Source organism: Ailuropoda melanoleuca, chromosome 12, assembly GCF_002007445.2.
Source record: "Ailuropoda melanoleuca isolate Jingjing chromosome 12, ASM200744v2, whole genome shotgun sequence".
Taxonomy (NCBI): domain Eukaryota; kingdom Metazoa; phylum Chordata; class Mammalia; order Carnivora; family Ursidae; genus Ailuropoda; species Ailuropoda melanoleuca.
Window position 1 is genome coordinate 8,003,450 of NC_048229.1, and position 19,821 is coordinate 8,023,270.

Genomic DNA, 19,821 nt, shown 5'->3' on the forward strand with positions numbered 1-19,821 from the left:
GTGATAATGTGATTACAGTTTTGTAGGAAAAAGACCTCATTCTTAGGCATAGTGAAGTATTTGTGTCCTGATGTCTAACTTACTTTCAAATGGTCGAAAATACATGGATGTGTTCATGGATATATATTGAGATAAAGCAAACGTAGCAAAAGTATATTTGCCATTTTTCATATTAAAAAGTTGAGGAAAAAAGCACAAGACAGTGAGGGGCGCCTGGGTGGCTCAGTCAGTTAAGCATCTGCCTTCAGCTCAGGTCATGATCTCAGGGTCCTGGGATCAAGCCCCGCATGGGGCTCCCTGCTCAGTGGGAAGTCTGCTTCTCCCTCTGCCCCTCCCCCTTGTGCACATGCGCGAGCTCTAATAAAAAAAAATATCTTAGACGGTACAGCAGGTGTGTCACTGATCGCGTTAAAAGTAGAGGGAGAGGAAAAATACTCATCCACCTGTGGAAGGACCTGGACTGGCCACAGAAGAAAAGCTAGCAGCTGCCTTGGGAAGGCTAGACAAATGTCTGGGATGGGCTCAGGCAGCAGCTGGGAATTGGGGAAAAAACATAGGGACCATGTCAGAATGTTGACAGGCCAAGAAATAGCTCGTCTGCCACTATAGATGGGACAGTATCACTCCCTTGGTCAGATCCTTCCTCCAGAAGCAGCGACACGCCTCAGCTCAGCGGTCTAGCACTATTCGAAATTCAAGCCATCGAGTGAAACGAGGTTTCCTGCTTATAGTAAATGCCTGTCTATAATTTGGAAAGAAGACATTTCCCCTGCTCTTTGGTTAAAAGCACCCAGTCAACTTAGTCTGTTAAGGACTTGCTACTCCCAGGAGGGTGCCATCTGCCCCCCTCTGCCCACCTCAGGAAGGACAGAAATGAAGGGTATTAAAGGGCTGCCGGCACCGTACCATGGCGGCATAGTCGTTTTTGTCAAGCTCGATGATCTTGAGGTCCAGAATGAGCTCGGCAAGCACCAGGAGGGCATCCAGAATGACCAAGCAAATGATGATAACCTGCAGACCAAGGGAAGGATCAAGAAACCATGAAACCTGAAAATTGACCCTCCTTCCATCTTTAAGGGCCAGAAACATCTAGGGGAAACCACTGGGTGAAGATGCCAAGGATGGGAGGCTGCTGCCCTCAGCCGCACACCTTCCAGAACTGTCAGACCCCCAGGCAGTGCCTGTCCTGCTAGAGCTGCTCTGTCTGGCTCACTGAGTGACAGTCACCACTGGTCTGTGTTCATTCGCTGTTTCTCAGCATCTCTCAAGCCAAACTGCTAATTCCTAGATGGCAAAAAAAAAAAATTGTTTCTTAAATTTTAATTTTTCTATTTCTGGAGACTTTCTTGCCAGGGTATACCCAGAACAGATGCTCAATAGATAATTAAAAAGATCTGCCTCAGAGATCTGAGTCATGGAAGTCCCTCCAGGGACTGCCTTCCTTGAGGCAGTTGGATTAAGCGATGTCCACTGTACGCATAGCATAGCTTCTGTCTGGTTCCGTCAATAGCGGCCCAGCTCAGGCAGGCTCGTCAGGGGGTGACGGGCAGATGGAGTCCAAGGTTTCCTGGGGACTGAGGAGATGTGTGAGAAAGACCATCTTGGGGGCTCTGTAACCTGCTGGTGGAGGAGGACGGTGGGGACCAGGGTGCCAGGCGTGTGGGCTCCCGCCGACGATGGGGGGCCCATGGTGACAGAGGTGGTGGAGACGCTGGTGGGGGCTCCAGTGGCAGGGTGGGGGTGATGGTGTTCAGTGGTGGAAACGGCAGCAATGGGAGGAACCCCAACAGACACTGTGTGACCCCTGTCTTCCCTTGGGAATTCTGGACCCCCCACTGCCTCGCTCAGGGCCCTGCTTCCTACATCTGACACGCTCAGGTAGATTCTGCAAGTCGTGTGCCATTTTCTCACAGTGCCAGCACTTTCAGGCTGAAACTGAGCAGGCCTGGGTAAAAATGGACTAGTAAACCTTCTGACCGTTTCAGGCCGTAGCTAATACTTCAGTAATTAAAGCGTTTGAAGACTTGGTTTACTGTGAAGATTGCATGGCAAAGTGCTTTGTAATGAACTTTTCACACATATCCAAGTTCAGTAGCTCAATAAAGATTCAAGCCTCTGGCGGGTGTTTTTTCCTTTTTCTTTCTTTCTTCATCCTTGGTTTTATTTTAGAACTAATGGGACATGAGAGCTCATCTGGTCTAAAACCAAGGCACAGAGACATTAGAAACAGAGTGACTATGAAGCCCTGACACACACCACACGGGAATGCCCGGAGAAGCCACGATGCTGAGAGCAGCCACACGCGGAGAGACCGCCCATTGCCTGATTCCACTTGTATGAAGAGTCTGGAGCAGGCAAATCCACGCACAGAGTGGGTCAGCGGTTATCAGGGGCTGGGGACCTATTGTGTGATGAGTACCGGAGCTCTTTTTGGGGTGATGGAAGCAGTTTCAAACGAGACGGTGGTGGTTGCTCAGCATGTGAAAATGCTATATAAATGCCACTGAATTACTCACTTGACAATGATCAAGTTCACATGAATTCCTCCTCAATTAAGACCAAGACAGACCAACCCAAGGTCACAAAACTACAATGCATGGGTCCCACTCCTGGCCTCTGTTAACTAATCCCCAGATCCTGAACTTGCCACTTCACAAGGCAGTGCTATTTCTGCGGGGAGTCATGTCACAAAGAGAAATGCCGAGAATTGAGGGAAGCTGGTTAATTCCACATCCAGACGGGGCAAAGAGGGCCAGGCCCAGCAGGACAATGCAGTGCTGTGAGCGCCGGCTACACCGGGCCAGCCCCACGTTAGCCTCGACCCTGGGCACGTCTCTCAAGACCGATGAGCCTCCTGTGTTAACTCTAAGCTTCAGCGTCCTCTTGGAGAAAATGGGGTTGACCACATTTTCCGCCCTAGATTGACAGTGGGAGCATGACATGAGGTAACGCGTGAAGGCTGCTTAGTACAGAGCCCCGCCACAGTGAGCAGGTAATGAAGCGAAGCTCCTTGACCTTCACGACTACCCTCCCCTGGCTCAGCTCCCCTGTCCACGCATGGATTCCACAGAGGCCCAACACCTCCTGTGTTCTCTCCCTTGCTTGTATCATCCTGTGGGAGAAGTGATGGCAATTAGCTATGTATCAGGTCATCTAGGCTGCTTCAAACCATGGGAACAGGTAGATAATGCATCCGAGAAAGGGATTCCAGAATCCTCTTACATGCTTGATTCTACTGACTGAGATCAAACCCCACTCCATGCTGGTCTCCCTAAACCCCTCTACAAATCTCGTCGTGTCACTCCCTCCCACCCATGCATTTAGATTTTCTGTGGCCGCCCACTGCCCACAAATGACCTTCTAGCACCTCCTCTCTTGCCAAGTTATCCCTCTACTTGCTGCACGTAAGCCATATGGACCCTTCTCAATTCCAGGAATGCGGCAGATCCTTTCCTATCTTGGGCCCTTTGCAAACACAGTCTCTCTCTCTGGAAGGTTCCTCCCCTCCCCATTCACAGAGCTCACCCCTGCCCAACCTTCAGGTGTGAGATGAAATGTTGCCTCCGCCACCACACGTCCTCTGACACCCAATCCTAGGGTCAGGTGTCTTCCTACCCCCAGGATCTGTCAGAGCCCCCTTCTGTCTCCCCACAGAGGGCTTCTCTTCACTTACAACCAGCATCAGTCGGGGTGATGGTTCCAGGAGTGCCTGCCTCTCCATAGACCATCGGTCCTCTGAGAGTAAGGACAGGGGGGTACCTGCCACGCTTGCTGCTCTGTCCCCTGCACACAGAAGTCACTGCTCGAGAAGTGACTGTCCAGTGAATGACTAAGCATCTTTGGTTACGTTTCAAGGGTCAGGCTGCTGCTTCTCAGTAGGAGTGTCCTTAGAGGTCCAGGCTCAGCGGGCAGCCCTGTGGCCCAGTCAGGAGGTGAAGGGCCTCCCGGAGCAGGGAGGCCCAGGGTTCCCCTTGCAGCTGGAGGGAAACTGGCTCCTTCCTTCTGCTTCTGAAATTGAGGGTTTGGGATTTCAACCCCAACAACTTAATACCATGTTTCCTTTCCTGTCACAGCCGCAGAGGAACCCACAGAGCTGCAAGGCCTGCTGGGCTGTTTGGCCTGTTTCATTTCTCTAAGCTACACGAAAGCGAGAAAAAGACCAAAATAATTTTTTTTTTCTATTTTACCCTGGAACAAAGTCAGTGATGGGAGAGGCAAGGGCTGTTTCTGCTTCCAGAAGGGAAGTCAGCTCTAGGGAGGCACTGGTTTATTTCAGCTTAGGAGGACACCAGAATGGCTCCATTATGGGACCTGGGCTGACAAGGAGCTGCATGCTCCCCTAATGTCCTGGGCCTCCTGCATTCTCCTCAAAACAGGTTTCCAGACACCTGCCTGCCCACTTCAGGGCTGGGGGCTGAGACAGGGCCCTCCAGACTCAAACTGCATTTGACCTTCCAAGTCAGAAGATGCCGACAGGCACTGAACCCTTTGCTGTTCTTTGAAGTCCGCGTGTCCCTCTCATGTTCTCCCCCAAGTGCACCCAGAGGTCAGCGGTGGGCTACCCGAGGAGGACCGCTCCACAGAGTGAGAGACTGAAGCGCCCCTAGTGATAAGTCTGGGAGGCACAGGACCCTCTTGGCCTTGTTCAGCTCAGGACAGGCACTCAATGTTTGCTGAATGAATGCAGGAACGTATTCTCTGCCTCCAATGTCTACCCTTCCGTTTACTTATTGTGTAGGGATAAGTAAACAGAACATAAAATCAGAACATAAAATCTACCATAACAAAATGTGAACCATTTTGAAGTTGGCATGTGGTTCAGGGGCATCAAGCACCTTCACAAGGTGGTGCAAGCATCACCACTACATAGTTCTGGAACGTCCTGATGACCCCACATGGAAACCTGTGTCCATTAAGCAGTCCCCTGCCATCCTGCCCTCCCTCCAACTTGGAATCATCAATCTGCTGTCTGTCTCTATGGATTTGCCTACAGTGCACATTTCGCATAAATGGACTCAGACTACATGTGGTCTTTCGTGTCTGGCTTCTCTCACTGAGCGTTACCTTGTCAACGTTCATCCACTCATAGCAGGTGTCACTGCTTCATTCCCCCTCATGGCCGAGTATGGACAGCCTACATGTGGTTTATTCACTCGTCAGGTGACAGACCTTGCACTGACGTCGGACTGACGTATTTTATCCCTGACGGCATAGGATGTGCCCAGCACTGTACAGGGCACCTGACACAGGGTTAGTATCAGTAGACAGACATCGAACAAATAGGGCGTTGGCAGAGATAGGCCCCCACCCCGGCCTTGTGACTCTTGGTGACGGCGCTGCCCCACCCCAGGCATCCTGGGCCTCTGCCCACCTACCTGAAACCTGTGGGAGCTGAAGAGCTTCCTCAATGTGGCCCTGAAGTCGAGGGGGGGCCGGGGCACGGGGACAGGGTCCGCCACTGGGTCGGGGGCTCTGCCCTCCTCGCCAGAGGCAGGTGCTGGTGGTGTCTGCTCCTCTTCCTCGTCGTCCTCCTCATTCTCCCATTTCTTGTAGTTGATGTTCCAGGCATGGTAATCGTCCCCAACGACAGTGAAGTGCTTCAAGAACTTGCTCATCCTCTTGGCTGGAGCCACTTTGGCCCTGCGGGAGCTGGCCTGAAGGGAAGGGAGAGAGAGCCCGTGCTCAGGCAGGGAGGCCCTTGGAGCCTGTCCAGACCACTCGGACCTCACGTTGCTCTGGCGGGGAGCAGCGCCCAGGCTGGGCCAGGCCGCAGGGGTGAAAACAGTCCTGGCCCTCAGAGCACCATGCAAGCAAAGACCGTGAGGTCACGGTGGTTTCTTGTGCTTTTATTTTTGGAATCCAGGGTCTCAGTGCTGGCGAGGCAACAGGAAACCCCAGAACCCATCAGGCCTGTCACTATGGTCTGGTTGGCAATAACCAATGAAATTGGTACCTCAGCCCAGTCACAAAATACCCACCACGTGTAAATACCGGAAGAGTGGCCCCATGGTTCAGCGACATCACAACCTGAAAAACCGGAGGTGAGAGTTGGCAGGGCAGGGGTGTGGAAAGCCAAAAGTAAAAGTACCCACAGTTTCACAGAAAAGTGAGGGTCACCCCCTTCGTGCCACAGATCAGTTCTTGAAATGTGAGTGGCAAATAGATTTTCCTAAGTTCAGCCAGTGTTATTTTAAGTACATGATGGGCAGTTGTTTAAAGACAAGGACTTCAAAGCAAAAAGCAAATAATCCTCCCTTTGTCCAACTGACCCTACCAGATATTAAATTTCCTATAAAGTTCAATAGTGAAAACTTCGGGGTATGGGCCCAAGAATGGGCAATATGATCAGTGGAACAGGAAAAAAGAGCCCAACCAGACCCATACTCAAGTAGGGAATTGGATGTGATGGTGGTGGCAGTACAGATCAATGGGAAAAGGCTAGAGAGATCAGGACGCCTGGCCTTCACGATAGGAAACAAACAAGCAAAAAACATAAAAGATCCCTACCTCACACTCTACACAGAATAAATTTCAGATGCATTAACCTTAACATTTATAAATTAAAAAAAATTTTAAATTAAAATAAAACATAAGTATCTTCATGCCCTTCAAATAGGGAAAGTTTGCTTAAATAAGACACAAAACAAATGGATAGACTTGATTCATCAAAACTAAAAGCTTTTATATTTCTCTCACACACACACACACACACACACACACACACACACAAACACCACACACAACGCTAGAAAAGATACACCACAGACTGGGTGTGACACACATACTTGCAATATACTTAATAGACATTGTTTAATTTAGTGTCCAGAATACATAAAGAAATCATACAAATTAAAAAAAAAGAAGACAACGCCATTGAAGACTGGGCAATGGATATTAATAAGTAGGTCACCTAAAAGGAAACCCAAATGGCAGAGACATAACCTCACTAGGGCTCAGGAAAATGTGAATGGCAAGAATTCTAAAGTCTGCAATAGCAAATGTTGGCAAAGATGTGAAGCAACGGGGACTCTTGAACACTGAACATAGGAATTGACACTGGCACCACCATTTTGGGAAACAATCTGGCACTGTTTTGTCAAGTAGAAGTTGTGTATATCTTTCTTAATAATCTAGTGATTCCATCCCTAGAAAGGCTCCAAAGAGAAACACCCCCACATGTGCTCAAATCAGTGGTTTGTTGAAGAATGATCACTGCAGGGGCACCTGGGTGGCTCAGTCAGTTAAGCGGCTGCCTTTGGCTCACGTCATGATCCCAGGGTCCTGAGATCAAGCCCCGCATCGGGCTCCCTGCTCAGTGGAGAGCCTGCTTCTCCCTCTCCCTCTGCTTGCTTGTGCTATCTCTTTGTCAAATAAATAAATAAAATCTTAAAAAAAGAAAAAAAGAATGATCACTGCAAATGTTCACCTAAGTGGTGGGAGACAGAGGAATGAGCCTTCTCTCTTCACATGACGGAATGCTCTACAGCAGTTAAAATGAATGAACTGCATTACCAAATGTCACTGATGACACCCCAAGTACCCACGTGGCAACACTGAATACAGTAGGTCACTCCTGCCCTCACTGGCTTCTGGGATTCTGTACTCTCCTGGTTCTCCTCCCACCTCAATGGTTACTTCTTATCAGTCTCTTTTCCTGGATTCCATAAGAGGAAGACCTTACATTTAAGTATTGACATGCCCAGGGCTCAGGTGTCTCTTCCCCATACTCAGTTCCTAGGGGTTCTCATTCAGCAGCACAGCTTTAAAAGCCATCTGTACATGGATTATACAGAAACACTATCTCCAATCCCAATCTCACCTTAGTTATCGAAAGGTTATCTAATACCTAGCATGTTCAAAGCAGAATTATTCATTTGCCACCCAAAATATTCCCATCTCAGTTTAGGGCATTTCATTTGTCTAGTTCCTTGGGCCAATAACTTTGGCATCATTCTTTAAATGTCTTTTTCCTCATTCAATACTGACCTAACAGTAAATTTTGTTGGCTTGCCCGTAAATTACTTTCCAAGTAAGACCACTTCTCCCCATTATTTCTTGCTATCTCTTGGCTAGATTACAAGAGCAGCCTCCCACCTCCTCCCAATATCTGTTCTCCATCCAGCAACTTGAGAGAACTTTCTCAAATATAAATGAGATCACGTCATGCCCTTCCTTAAAACTTTCACATGTGTTGTTTTTGTTGTTGTTGTTTTGTTTTTTGTTTTTCCCAGCACACTCAGGTCTTCTTCCTGGAAATGTCTTCCCTCAGACATCTGCATGGTTCACACCTTCACTTGGGTCAGGCTTCTGCTCAAACATTGCCTCTGCTGAGACCTGGTCTAGTCACCCTTCCCCAGTCACACTGCATCCACTTACCCTGCTTCATTTTTCTTTTCTTTTCTTTTTTTTTTTTTTAAGATTGTAAGTACTCTCTACACCCAATATGAGGCTTGAACTCACAACCCTGAGATTAAGAGGCTCATACCCTACTGACTGAGCCAGCCAGGGGCCCCTCATTTTTCTTTATTGCACTTATTGGTGACATTATATATGAATTGTTTATCTGTTTATTATCTGCCTACACTCCCCCCACCCAGACTCTAAGCTCCATGAGAGTGGAACTTTCTCCATCTTGAGCAAATGGCCTATCCAGTGTCTTGCACTTAATACACACTCAAAAACACCCAAATATTTAAGTGACTGAATGAATACATAAATGTGTATAGGTCTTTACAAATATATTGAAGGGCACCTGGGTAGCTCAGTCGGTTGAGCGTCCGACTCTTGATTTTGGCTCAGGTCGTGATCTTAGGGTTGTGAGACCCCACCTCGGGGTCTTTGCAGGGTGTGGAGCCTGCTTAATATTCTCTCTCTCTCCCTCTGCCCCATCCCACCCTCTCTCTCTCTCAAAAAAATATATATGTTGAGTTTAAAAGGAAGATATAGAAGACTATGAATATAATACCATGTAAGTAAAAATTTAAAAATACATGCAGAATATTACTATATGTGGTTCTGGGAATGTGTAAAATGGAAATGTAAACATACAAAAGAAGGGGATTTCTATTTCTGGTCATGATAGAGTAACTGGTAGCAGATTAGGCCTCTTGCTGTAAAAAACTATAAAACTGGATAAAATGCATGAAATTTACTGTGGTCCCTGAGAGAAGAGGAACAGATGAGGTGAGCCCCCACACTGACCCTGGCTTTCTACCTAGAGGTACTTTCTGGACTATGGCAGCAAGGCTATTGAGCCTTCCTCCCTGTCTCAAGAATTTGCATGGCAAAGTACCTGAGAAAAGGAAGCTCTACAGAGAAGGAACTCCAAAAATCCAACTTTGGCTGAACTCTAAACAGCTGAGAAACTGTCAGAGATGACACAAGGCTGGGTTGGGAGATGTGTGAGTTCCAAACATCCAGAGTAGAGATATCTTGTTGAATACCCTGAGCATTCAGTAGAAATTCTGGAAAAGTCATGCCTTATTAGTAGGCATAACCTAGCCCTATAGTAAGAACTACCTTACACCTGTCCCAAATATACATAAAAAGAAACCTTGAAAAGATCAAGCAGATCCCCAGGTGAATTCATTGCCTGTTGGAACAAAACTCATATTCCACTAGGGAGGACAACAAAATCACTCAACAATCATAGCATTTAGAAATGTACAGCATACAATAAAAAATTACTAGACAGATAAAGCAGAAAAACGTGGCCTATAACCTACAGAAACACTAGCTTACCAAAATGGACAGAGATAACAGAATTGGCCAACAAAGACTTATAAATAGGTATTATACATATGTTCAAGTATTTCAAAGAAAATATGAGCTTAATGAGGGAACAAATAGAGAATCTTGATATAGAAATAGAAACTGTAAAAAAAAAAAATCCAAATGGGATCAAAGCTGATTAGATACAGTAGGACAAAAGATCAGTGAACTTAGGGGTGCCTGGGTGGCTCAGTCATTAAGCGTCTGCCTTCAGCTCAGGGCGTGATCCCAGGGTCCTGGGATCAAGCCCCACATCAGGCTCCTCCGCTGGGAGCCTGTTTCTTCCTCTCCCACTCCCCCTGCCTGTGTTCCCTCTCTCTCTGGCTGTCTCTCTCTCTGTCACATAAATAAATAAAATCTAAAAAAACAAAAAACAGTGAACTTAAAGAGAGAGCAATAGAAAATATCAAGTTGAAACCTGGTGAGAAAAAAGGCAGGGGAAAAAACCCAGAGCCTTAGGGACAATAGCAAGCAATCTAATATCTGTGTACCTAGGGTACATCAAAAGATAGAAGAGAAATTGGGGCAGGAAAAAATTTGGAGAAATAACGGGCTGAAAAAATTTCAAAATTTGATGGAAAAATATAAGGATGTAGATCCAAGAAGCTCAATGAACACCAGGGAGGACAAACGTAGAGAAGAACGTACTGGGAGGAGACACCAAATTCATGATGCTGGTTGCCCTTAGGGAGGGGCAAGGGCTAAAAGCAGAAGGAGCCAAAAAGTACTTGAATGCTATCCGAAAAAATTTGAGGAAAATAGGACAAAATGTTAATAGCTGTCAATTTAGGATGATGATTATATAAATAGTTGATAATATATATATTCTTTTTTTTAAGATTTTATTTATTTTAGAGAGAGAGAGCACAAGAAGGTAGGGGCAGAGGGAGAGAAAAGAGAGGGAGAAGCAGACTCGCTGCTGAGCAAGGAGCCCGACATGGGGCTCGATCCCAGGACCCCAAGATCATGACCTGAGCCAAAGGCAGATGCTCAACTGACAGAGCCACCCAGGTGCCCCAGTATATGTATTCTTTTATATTTTTACACTTTTCAAAGTAAAACAAAATGATCTCTCTCCAACAATACACCTTTGATGCATACTCAGGTTTTTTTTTTCCATAATAGGTTTCATGAGCTCAGGAAAGGTTAGAGTCCAAAGAGATTACCTGGTCTGATCTCCCCACTCTTTCGGAGATGGGAGCACTTCAGACATGGGCAGTCTGGACTTGCTCAAGGTCTCAGTGCACTTGGGAGTAGAGAACTCAAGCTCTTTTGCCCTCAGTCCACTGTCCTTTAGTCTATGATGCCTTGTACATTTCCAAGCTCCCAATTTGGACAAGGGACACCACCTCTTTCAGAAGCCTCCCGGAACCCCCACGTGTTCTTGCTAAGTGCCCTGGGGAAGTCCCTGCTCCAAAGACTGCAGGGTGAGGTTGGGGAGGGTGAGTGCAGAGAGGGTGGTGCTTCAAATGCTCCATCCAGGAATCCCATGGTTTGGATTCCAGACGGCCTCCTGTGCCTGCCTTTCTGTATGGTCCCAATTTGAGGCTCCCTCGGATACTAAGAGGTCCCAAGGAGACCTTATGACCACTGCATAACCTCCTGAGAGTGAACCTTCTGGTTCTTTCCACATCCAGGATCCTGGAGCCTGTCTGGCTTTCCTCTCTCCATATATGTTATTCATTCTTCCTCTTCTACCACCCCAGTCCAAGCCTTCATCCTATCACCCCAAAGCCTGCAAGAGCCTTGGGGCACCTGGGTGGCTCGGTTAGTTAAGCGGCTGCCTTCGGCTCAGGTCACAATCCCAGGGTCCTGGGGTCGAGCCCCACACCAGTCTTCCTGCTCAGTGGGGAGACTGCTTCTCCCTCTCCCACTCCCCCTATTTGTGTGCTCTCTCTCTCCCAAGTAAATAAATAAAATCTTTATTAAAAAAAAAAAAAAGACTGCAACAGCCTCTTGTGGACTTCTCTCCCTGGACCCAGTTCTTCCAGTGCATTCTCCAACCAGTAGCCCAAGCAGGCCTAATAAACCCTCACCCCTGATCTCAGCACCTGATCATATCACGGCCCCCTGATTTTTGGATAAAAATCCAAGCTCCTGGTGGCTCAGTCGGTTAAGTGTCTGACTTTGGCTCGGGTCATGATCCCAGAGTCCTGGGATCGCGCCCTGCATCAGGTTCCTTGCTCAGCGGGAAGTCTGCTTCTCCCTCTGCCTCTGCCCCTCCCCACTGCTGGTTCTCTCTCTCTCTCTCCCTTAAATAAATAAAATCTTAAAAAAATCCAAGATCCTTCCTATGATGTACATGGCCCTGTGGGATTTGGCCTTATCTCCTTCCCCATGACCTGCTCACCACACTCCAGCCACACTGCTTGCCCTTCTGTCCCTCCAAGTTCTGCATTCTCCCCAGGCCCAGTATTCACACAGGCTCTTCCCTCAACCTGGACTACTCTTCTTCCAACTCTGAGCTTGGCTCACTTTTACTCATGCTTGAAGCCTCAGCTGACATGGCCCTTCCTCAGAGAGGCCCTCCTTGACCCCTAAAATCTAAATCAGTCCCCTTCTCAATTTTATAACCTCTCTTTGTATTTTTTTACAGTTTCTAATCAGAATTTGTGTGTGTGTGTAGCCATTTATGTATTATTCCTCTTTCCACACTAGCAGTTAAGCTCCATGAAAGCAAGGCCTGTGTCCCCAGAGTCTCATGAGACACCCGAGAACAGAAGCCCATCAAGCATCCGTTGACTGAGGGCTGTGGTACCCTGTCTCCCACGCTGGGCAGCAGCTTGTCTCAGGCTGGATCCTCCACTGCTAGGTTCCCAGATTGACCAAGGGCCAGGTGCCAGTTATCCTGAAGCCCTCTGGCTTCTCCTGGCCATAATTTTCCCCCTAAAACCCTTTATCTGGCAGATGGAAACTGCTGGTGCTAGTTCTCAGCACAGTGGGAGCCTTGGGGTGCTTTGCAAAAACCACATTTATATTTTACAGGAGAGGAAATTTTTCTTTCTGAAACTGTGCGACCAGTAAAAAACAACTTTCAGTAATCTGGGATGAAAATATTTATGGCAACCAGCAGAGCAGAAAACAACTCTGGTTTTAAGTCAAGAATATGACATACCAAGAGCAGAGAAGTTTCAGAAAAGGTCAAAGATATAGCTGATCATGAAAATGTTGTGGGCCTCGGCAACCTCACCACCCACCTTGGGCTCTCGGGTTCCTCCCACCCTGCCTGGGCGGTGGGAGGACTGACTCAGTGAGCTACACGGAGCTACATGGAGCACCAGCTTTGGAGCCTGACCTGGTGCCCCCTCATAAGGGCCCGCTGTTCTTCAGCAACACAAACTCTCATTTCCACTCCTCCGACTTCATCACCGTCCGCGGACATTTCACTCTGCTTACTGCCCACTGCCTGCCCCTGCAACCTCCTGACTCTTCAGTCACACAAACTGATAGAGTCCCTTTGCGGCTCAAGCTAGATTGAGGAGTTGTTTCTGTCACTTGCAACCCCAAGAATAGAGACCAGTAGAGTCCCTTGGGCTGGACAGCTCCCATCTCCATGTCCCCCACATTAACCTTCGCTGTCACATTACATCCTGACACCACTCTCTCCAGGATCACCTTTCTGTATCAAAGCCCATAATGGGGTCCCACCCTGACTGTCCTGCTTCCTCTCACTGTTGACTTGGTTCTGTTTGACCATCTCGCCTCTTCATTTCTCTCCCATCTCCAACCGCCCTCCTGGGCCTCCATGTCCCTGCCCCCACGCCACTGGAAGTCCCCTAGACCCCAATCCTGACCCTGTGCTCATGCAGGGTAACTCCCCCACTTTGGTGGTCTCAGCACACCTGTGTTCTCAACACTGAGAACATGTGCAAATCAGTCTCATGTGCAAATCAGTCTCCAGCCTGACGTCTGGTATCCTGCCAGGTCATTAGTTTGGCTAGGACCCAAACTGAATCAATTTCTTATCTCTTCCCCATATCCACTCTTTTTTTTTTTTTTAAGATTTTATTTATTTATGTGTCAGAGAGAGAAGCAGGCTCCCTGCTGAGCAAGGAGCCTGGTGTGGGACTTGATCCCAGGACCCTGGGATCATGACCCTAGCCAAAGGCAGACGCTTAACCGATGGAGCCACCCACGCATCCCTCCCCATATCCACTCTTCCTTCCGTGTTTCCCTAGGGCACATCATCACATGCACCCTGCCGCCCAAGCCAAGAGCCAAAGATCATCTTGGGCTCCTCTCTCTCCCTCAAGGCTTGTCAGTTTAACCTCCTAAACACGGCTGCTCCCGCTTCCCCTTCTCTTCTCCCTCTTACCCTCTCCTACGGCCAGCACCTCTTGCCTGGATGCCTGCACTGGCCTCCTTCCTGGTCCTTTCTCCACACAGCAGGGGCCAGGGTCCCCTTTCTGCAGTGACAACAGGGCTGTGTCCCTGCTCTCACCTGCCCCCTCCCCCAGGACCTTTAGCCTCCCACCCCGGCCCCTGCCAACTGCTGCCTTCAGGACAAAGGCAAAGCTCTCTTGGTCTCCCCAGGCCCTGGTCTCCTCCCCAGGCCCCGTCTGCTTCTGCCACACCCCAGCCACACCCAGTGCCTCATGGTTCTAGAATAAACCTCACTCCCTCTTGCTCTAGGACTCTGCACACCTGTGCCCACTGGCTGATAGATCTTTTGCCTTTTGCACGCTATTGCTCTTCCAGATCTTACAGACATCTAGATTCTGCCTCCCCGGGGAGGCCTTCCTTAGCCGCCACCTGCTGGGTGAGCCTCCTTCCTCTATTTCCCTGTCCTGCCACTTACTAACGAGTGCTGTGGCGTCTCAGTACTATCTGTCTCCTGCCCTGGTCTGTGAACCCCGGGAGCGCAGGGACTCTTCCTCCCTCAGTCACATGGAGGGGTTCGGTAACTATTTAATAAGCGAATTCACAGCAAACTGCAAGAGCTACCCCTCAAAGGTAAATGGATCCCCTATTTCTCTTTTACACGTGACAAGTATCATACCAGAAAGATTACTACCCGGGAAAGAAAAACAGACCTAGGAGGGGAAAAATGTTCTTATGCACGTCTATTTTTACAGGCTCGGTTAGAAGCTGCCATCTGTAGGAGGGGAAATGTCCCTATTTTGTGGTCATCCAACAACCACAGAAAACAGTACTTTTAAAGAAATTCGGCAGACTCCTGATGTCCCTTAAGTCCCTGTTTCCCTGCTCCCTCCCAGAGCCTCCTTCTGGGGACCTGATTTGCTTATCATTCAACATCTCCTGCTGCAAAACTCCAGTAGGACACAGTAGCAGTGACATCTATTATTACTAATTGCTTATTTGGTTCTTTGTTTTATTGTATTACCATACCACTAAAGTCCTTTAAATGCATGATTTAATTTTATTCCTAACAAACCCCTGAGGTTGAGGCCATCATTTTGGGTCTTGGTGAGGCAGGTGGCATGTCCCAAGTCACGCACTTGGAAAATGGTAGAGCCAGGATCTGCTCCTGGGCTGCTAGGACTTGGAGCTCATGCTTCAGAACACAGGGCTGAGAAAAAGCCACGCAGCCAGGGACTGGCGATCAGCCTTCCAGGGCAGTATTGTGGGTTGGTTGAACTGTGGCTGTCCCCAAATTCCTGTCCGGAATACGACCTTACATGGAATATGGGTCTTTGCAGGTGTCACTAGTTAAAAGGTCTTGCGATGAAATCATCCTGAATTTAGGGTGGGCCCTAAATCCAATGACTGATGTCCTTCTAAGAAGAGGAGGGGACCATGTGCGGATTCAGGCAGAGACTGGAGTGCTGCATCCAGAAGCCACGGGATGCCAAAGTTGCCAGCAATGACCACAAGCGGGGAGAAACGCACAGAGCAGAAGCTCCCCCAAAGCTTCCAGAAGGAACCAACCCTGCCAAAACCTTGACTGGAGACTTCGAGCCTTCAGAGCTGACAGAATTCATTTCTGTTGTTTTAACCCACCTGGTTTGTGGTTATTTATGATAGAAGCTCCAGGAAGCTAAGGCAGAGAGTATGCACCCGAGCCAGCCTGTGACGGGTGGCCATGGGCACCGTGCTCCCGCCCTTTGTCTTCTCAGGCCACACATCCATCCCAGGCTCCGAGGAGAAAGCAGGCTCCTTCAGAGGTCACAAAACCATTGGGAAAAGCCCGTTTCTGCCACCAATCCTGGCAGCAACTGCTTCCTTCTGCTCACAGCTTACAGACCACCGCCACCCACTTCTGCTCTCGCCTGATGCTTGTAAAAATCCAGAGAGGTAGGCAGGGCAGGATCTCCGCTCCACAGAAGGGGAAACTGAGGTGCAGGGAGGGGAGACCAACTGCCCAAAGTCACATGGTGTGGCAGGATGAGAGAGGCTAGGGAAGGGGGCAGGTAAATGGGTATATTCCTCTTAGGAAGGCAATGGGACAGTTTCTCTCATCTTTAGAAAAAATGTTTGGGCGGGGGGGGGTGCCTGGGTGGCTGAGTTGTTAAGCGTCTGCCTTCGGGTCGGGTCATGATCCCAGGGTCCTGGGATCGAGCCCTGCATTGAGCTCCCTGATTGGCGGGAAGCCTGCTTCTCCCTCTTGCCCTCCCCCTGCTGGTGTTCCCTCTCTCACCGTGTCTCTCTCTGTCCAATAAATAAATAAAATCTTTAAAAAAAAAGAAAGAAAAAATGCTTGGGGGTGCCTGGGTGGCTCAGTAAGTTAAGCACCTGCCTTCAGGGCTCAGGTCATGCTCCTGGGGTCCTGGGATTGAGTCCTGCATCGGGCTCCCTGCTCAGCGGGGAGCCTGCTTCTCCCTCTCCCTGCCACTACCCCCCGCTTGTGCACATGCTCTGTCAAATAAATAAACAAAATATTAAAAAAAAAAAAGAAAAAGAAAAAATGTTTGAGTTCCTCCAATGTGTCAGGCATGGGAGTGAAGAAGGGTATCCAGCCTTAACCAGTTTCTATCAAAATGTAAAATGTCCCTATCATTTGACCTGACAAGGGACTCACACATAAGCACATGGGTGCTTCCTAGAGGGCTGGTACAACAGCCCAGACCTGGAAATGACCTCAAAGCCCATCATTAAATACACTGCAGCAGCCCCACACTAGAGAATACAGGCACTGTTCAGAGGCAGTCAGCCAGTGTACCTGGAGGGACGGACACAGAAAGGTGTCCCTGATCTGTACGAACTCTAAGTGAAAACCAGCACTGCACGGACCAGATTGCGTCATATAATGACATCTTTGTTAACAACAGACAAAATCGGGGCGCCTGGGATCGAGCCCCATGTCAGGCGCTGCAATCGGCACGGAATCTGCTGGAGATTTTTTCTCTCTCCCTCTCCTCTGCTCCTGCCCCGTCCTCTCTCTAAAATAAATAAAAATTTTTTTAAAAACTACACACACAGACAAAATCAATAACCCAAACCAAGTGGTTCCCTCTGGGAAGGGAGTGGGGTTAGAAGGTGAAGAGAAACTTTCAAGTTTTATTCTATTAGATTTAACCATGAGAAATAGCCATTTTTGGAGGGAGATCCTGCCTACAGAGAATTGAATGGTGAATGAAGTATTTGGGGGTCAGGCAGGAAGGAGAATGAACCAACATATACATTATTGGAATCCCTGGATAAGAAAACCAAAACAACGGCACAGAACACACACCTAAATACAAAGAGACGTAAGTGGTAAAGCCAGCATATGAACGCACGTCTACCAGCTTTGCTCTTTCTAAAACGCTCTGCTAATGAGGCGGAGATATGGCAGAAAAGCTGATTTTTTGAAGCAACAGAAGGTTTTGCAAGAGGTAGAATCAAGGTTCTGAGGAGCAATCTTCCCTCCCTGAGCAGATGGGGAAACTGAGGCCCTACAACAAGGCAAACGCCTCCAGTCAGCAGACAGTCCTGGACATGTGCCTGGGTCTCCTGTCTTCCAGTCCAGGGCACTTAAAACATACTCCGAGACGCTGTGCCCCAACACCCATTTTCCCTCTCCCTCCCCCACCCTGGGCCTACTCATCACAAAGCCTGGAGCTGCCTACTTTTCCCATCCTCTGCCACCACCCCAGGGTCACCTCCACCTCTCACACCAGAGAGCACTTCTCAAAACATAATCCTGTCACTCTCTGTGCAGAACAGGCTTGAGGCTGCTGTCCTTTGATCCACCATTCACAGATATGAACAGCTCACAGGGCCTAGACTGTGTACACAATGGGGCTTATGTTGAGCACTGGCTTTCCTTCGGGGAGTCTGGAATTTCGCAAGTGCTGGACAGAAGGTACCCCTGTGACCAGCCCCCAGCAGAAACTGCGGGCACTGCGTCTCTCGCAGGCTTCACAGTGGTCGCTTGACCCACACAGTCACCACTCGCTCCTGGAGGAACTGGGTGAGTCCTGTGTTTGAGACTGTCACCCACCATCAAGGCCCTTCATGCCTGGCAGCCTGCAGTTTCCTGCTGAACGTAACGTGGAGGGTGGAACGAATCCCCCTGAGCAAACCTCTCCTCTGTGGGGAGGCAGGAAGACTTCCAGCAGCAAGGTGACCTAGGGCGGGAGCCCCCAGGGGATTTGTGTTCTGAGGAATGCCTATTTTTAAAATCAGGGAAGTCTTTAAATAAGCGTGGCAGCTTTTCCTTCTCTAGGGTGGGGAGGAAGTCTGAGGCTGACACAAACAACCACGGCTGGTGGCTGACCAGCTTGTGGGGGCTGCTGCTTACGGGCTGAGCCCAACCAGCGGCCCAGGTACCCCCAGAGATGCTGCAACATTCCTCTCCTTTTCCTGCAGGGTCAGGATCCCTCCTGTCTTGATAGAGTCGTCTGCCAACCTGGCAAGACGATGGCGAGGCTGGGTGGAGATAATGGGGGAAAGAATATCCAGGAGCAGGAGCCGTAGCATTAACTACCTCCCACCCCCAGCACCTGCCATTTCTGAGCTCGTACAAAGCCCTCTGATAACACATCACAATGACCTCACCAGGAGGAGACTGAAACATTTCCAACGGAGAGGCCAAACAACGTGCCCCAGGGCACACAGCCAGCGAGAATTCAGAGGCAGGCTGCCTGGCCCCAAGCCCCCTCCCTCTGGCAAGGACTGCTCTGAACACCACCCTGGAGGGACCTGGCTACCAGCTGGGAGGAGCTCAGCGCTGTGCAGGGAGCTCAGCCCAGTGTTAACTCCATGAGAAAAACACATTTTAATCCTGCTTTTTAATACACACTGACATACGTGCGTTCTACAACCGACACGTAAGTTTCTAAGTGCGAGCACTCTTGTGGTATCCATTTTATTCTGTTTCATTGCTTAAATGACTGATAGCAGCCCATTAATGGATTTCAGGAGTCACCAATGAGTTGAGTTTGAAAGACACAGGGATGGGGAGGATGTGCCCAGTCTATTTCCCTGGGAAACGGGACGCGATCGTCAGAGAGGAGACAGCCCTGTCCAAAGTATGACATCAGCCATGTTAACTGGGAAGCATAATCATGTTATTTTACTATGAAAGCATAAAGAAAAGGAAAACATAGCAAGAAAAAATAACAGTTATTTGGCCAGAAATTAAGACCTATCACCAGTGTGACTGAATCACCCAGGCAACTCCCAGCCCCAGTGTCTTAGCAATGCTTTGGCCGGGGAAAGATGGGACGAGCAGAATTCAGGACACCCCTCTCGCCTGCCTCACTGTGAAGCAGCCCACGGAGAGCGGCCCTACCCAGCCACAGTCTAACCAGTGCCTCTCAGCCCTGGCTGCATTTTGGAACCACCTGTAAGCTTTTTAAAAACCCAAGGCCTGGGTGCCAGGCCCCAAGATTGTGACTCAGTTGGTCTGGGGGTGGCCTGGGTGTTGGGATCTCCCACGTGCAGCCAAAGTTGAGTACCAGCACTCTAAATAAACCTGAAGCCTCAACATGCCTCATGAGCAATGAGCAAAGGGCTACCGCGATTTCTAAGCACACTGGCTCCCAAGTTCCCCAGATGTGACTGGTGACACGCGATCACCCAAGAGGAGGAAGAGGTCAGCTGATGGCTGAGAACCCAGCTCGTCCTCATGACCCAATGAACAGGCTGTCTTTGCTGCGGCCTGGC

The 19,821-nt window shown here is 49.0% G+C and overlaps 1 protein-coding gene across 3 annotated transcripts in view; it reads right to left on the bottom strand.

Annotated features, from left to right (window-relative positions):
• HVCN1 (hydrogen voltage gated channel 1) overlaps nt 1-19,821 on the bottom strand; it is a 34,625-nt gene that overhangs the window by 5,949 nt on the left and 8,855 nt on the right. The window contains exons 3-5 of one of the 3 annotated variants that reach the window (XM_011225905.3): nt 5,979-6,027; nt 5,376-5,654; nt 907-1,011 (exon numbers count right to left, since the gene is read on the bottom strand). In XM_011225905.3, the coding sequence (XP_011224207.2) occupies nt 907-1,011; nt 5,376-5,654; nt 5,979-6,008 (414 nt within the window). In that variant the 5' untranslated portion in view covers nt 6,009-6,027. Of the gene's footprint in view, nt 1-906; nt 1,012-5,375; nt 5,655-5,978; nt 6,028-14,086; nt 14,235-19,821 lie in introns of those variants that run through there. The other 2 variants (XM_034637890.1, XM_034637889.1) reach the window with 2 other exon arrangements.